This window comes from Arachis ipaensis, chromosome B07 (assembly GCF_000816755.2).
Source record: "Arachis ipaensis cultivar K30076 chromosome B07, Araip1.1, whole genome shotgun sequence".
Classification (NCBI taxonomy): Eukaryota; Viridiplantae; Streptophyta; class Magnoliopsida; order Fabales; family Fabaceae; genus Arachis; species Arachis ipaensis.
The window spans coordinates 124,101,773-124,104,397 of NC_029791.2; the positions used below are offsets into that span (position 1 = coordinate 124,101,773).

Consider the following 2,625-nt stretch of genomic DNA (forward strand, 5'->3'; position numbering starts at 1 on the left):
TTAAGTTATAAAATTTATTTTTATTGTTTTGTTTAAAAACTATGTAAAAAATATATAATTAAACCAATATAAATATATTCTTATTGGTAGTTCATTGTTAGATTTATTGAATATTTTTATATAATAATCATGTTAATATAACGTGTCCTTAAATGTTAGTGGGTCTTTCCTTCAACAGGTTTTAAAGTGGTACTTAAATAGGGACAGAAATATGTCCAAAAAAATAAATAAATAAATAAATAAATAAATAGGGACAGAACACGAAGGTGCATCCCAACTACTTTTTTGGCGTAAAACAAATCTGTGTAATAATTAGTATATTCCTATTTATTAAATAAAAAAAATCCTATGATTATCTTAATGACATCAAGGCCAAAGCACGTCCTAAATTATTTAACTTTTTTTTATTTTTTTTTTAAATTTATGAAGTACAGACACTTTTTGTCAGATATATTTTAAAAATTTAATTACTTTATTAGTTCTTATAATTTCATCAAATTTTTAGTTAGGTTTTTATATTTTTTTTCTTTTAATTGAGTCTTTACACTGCTTTAATTTTGTAATTAAGTCTTTCTTAGTGTAAAAAATATTAGACTTAACTGAACATTTTTTCGCAAATTAATGGTATTTATAACTAAAAATTTAATTAAATCTTTGACCGCATATATTTTAGTAAAAATATTATGTTAATTTTAACATTTTTAACATGAAAATAACGTAATTACAAAATTAAAAATAGTATAGGGACCAATTGAAAGAAAAAAAAAATAAAGACCTAATTAAAAATTTGGGCAATTTACGCAACTAAATTGTTTGATCCTCAATATTACGCAAATACATTGTTTCAGTTTTTAATACGCAAATGCATTGTTTCTATATTTTATGTAAACCGCTACTGCCAGTAGCGGTTTACGTGTGAGTGTGTGTGTGTGTAAACCGCTACTGGCAGTAGCGGTTTACGTGTAAGTGAGTGTGTGTAAACCGCTGCTGGCAGCAGCGGTTTACGTGAGTGTGTGCGTGTGTGTAAACCGCTACTGGCAGTAGCGGTTTACGTGTGTGTGTGTGCGTGTGTGTAAACCGCTACTGTCAGTAGCGGTTTACGTGTGATGGTTTGCCTATATAAACCGTGGTTGCAACCGCGGATTATGTGTTTAGAAGGTTTGAGGAGTTTTCTAGAGAGAGGAAATTGTAGAGAGAAGTCAGAGCAAGTTGTGAGCGGGTCCGAGGTTCCTCAGCGGCGACTTCTGGCGAGTTATCATGGCAGGCAGGAACCTGTACCGACTGAACGGCGTTGCGCATATTGCCGGTTCTATTGGTGACGAGGTTAGTTAATATTTATTTTTTTTGTAGTCTTTGCATATCTTAGTTAGAAAAACGGTAGGTTAGGTAGAGGAATTAGAATTTATAGATTAGTCGTTGTATCCTGAATTTAGGGTTCGCATGCTAGGATGTTAGTTCACTAATCTTGGTTTAGTGTTTTTAGTTTTTCTTGGTTAGTTATAGATATGCCTAGTTACCTGAAATTTAATTCCATTCAATGAATGTTATGCCCACTAATTAATGTTGGTTTAGTTTAGGGAACGGGATAGTTGACATTAGTGAATTATTATAGTTTGTTTAGGATATTTGTATGATATGAAGTTTTAAATTTAAAATCTTTACAATATTTTAAAATTTCTGGATGTTAATAACTAAATTATTTGTGTTGTCATTTTCCCTATCGTGAGTAGGAAATTTTTTTTAAATATTATATAGGAGAATTTGCTGATGGTTTAAGGTATTCGTATTCGGTTAGATATGGAAATCTGTTTAAGGATAGGAGAATTTAATTGGTCTCTGTTTTCGTTTGTTGTTCTGTGCAGCCCAATAGGTGTATATACAGTGTGAGGCGGCAACAGAATATGCCCATGCATGAAAGGATCATCCCGTATTTAGAGCGGGCTGGATTGTACCATTTGGCTAGGCTAAATAGCCAATGGTTCTGGTTGGATGAGCCACTCGTTAGTGCGTTCGTTGAGAGGTGGCGTCCTGAGACGCATACGTTCCACATGCCTTTCAGAGAATGCACAGTGACATTGCAGGATGTGGCATTTCAGCTAGGGCTTCCTGTGGATGGGGAGACTGTGAGTGGTTGCCTTGGTGAGTTTGAGACATACATGGAGGGTGGCCGACCAGCTTGGGAGTGGTTTGAGGACCTATTCGGTGAGCGGCCCCCACCGAATAAGGTCAAGCAGATGACAGTACACTTTACATGGTTCCATGAGAGGTTTAGGGTGCTACCACCAGATGCGAGCGAGGAGACTGTCCGCATATACGCACGGGCCTACATCATGATGCTGTTATCGACTCAGTTATTTGGGGACAAGAGTGCGAACCGGGTTCATATACGATGGTTGCCATTTGTGGCAAACCTTGATGGCATGGGGAGGTATAGCTGGGGTTCGGCCGCTTTGGCGTGGCTGTACCGATGTATGTGTCGGGTAGCAAACAAAAATGTGACTAATCTTGCGGGCCCGCTCCAGTTACTTCAGAGTTGGATATTCTGGCGGTTTCCGTCTCTTAGGCCGGCCGGGTTTGAGGTTTTCTCTTTCCCGCTGGCATCAAGGTATGGGTTATGCTTTTTTA

The 2,625-nt window shown here is 36.5% G+C and overlaps 1 protein-coding gene across 1 annotated transcript in view; it reads left to right on the forward strand.

Annotated features, from left to right (window-relative positions):
- The window catches only part of LOC110265160 (serine/threonine-protein phosphatase 7 long form homolog), a 2,504-nt gene continuing 1,021 nt past the window's right edge, over nucleotides 1,143–2,625 (forward strand). The window contains exons 1-2 of the mRNA XM_021107997.1: nucleotides 1,143–1,323; nucleotides 1,863–2,611. Of these exons, the coding sequence (XP_020963656.1) occupies nucleotides 1,258–1,323; nucleotides 1,863–2,611 (815 nt within the window). The 5' untranslated portion in view covers nucleotides 1,143–1,257. The remainder of the gene's footprint in view (nucleotides 1,324–1,862; nucleotides 2,612–2,625) is intronic.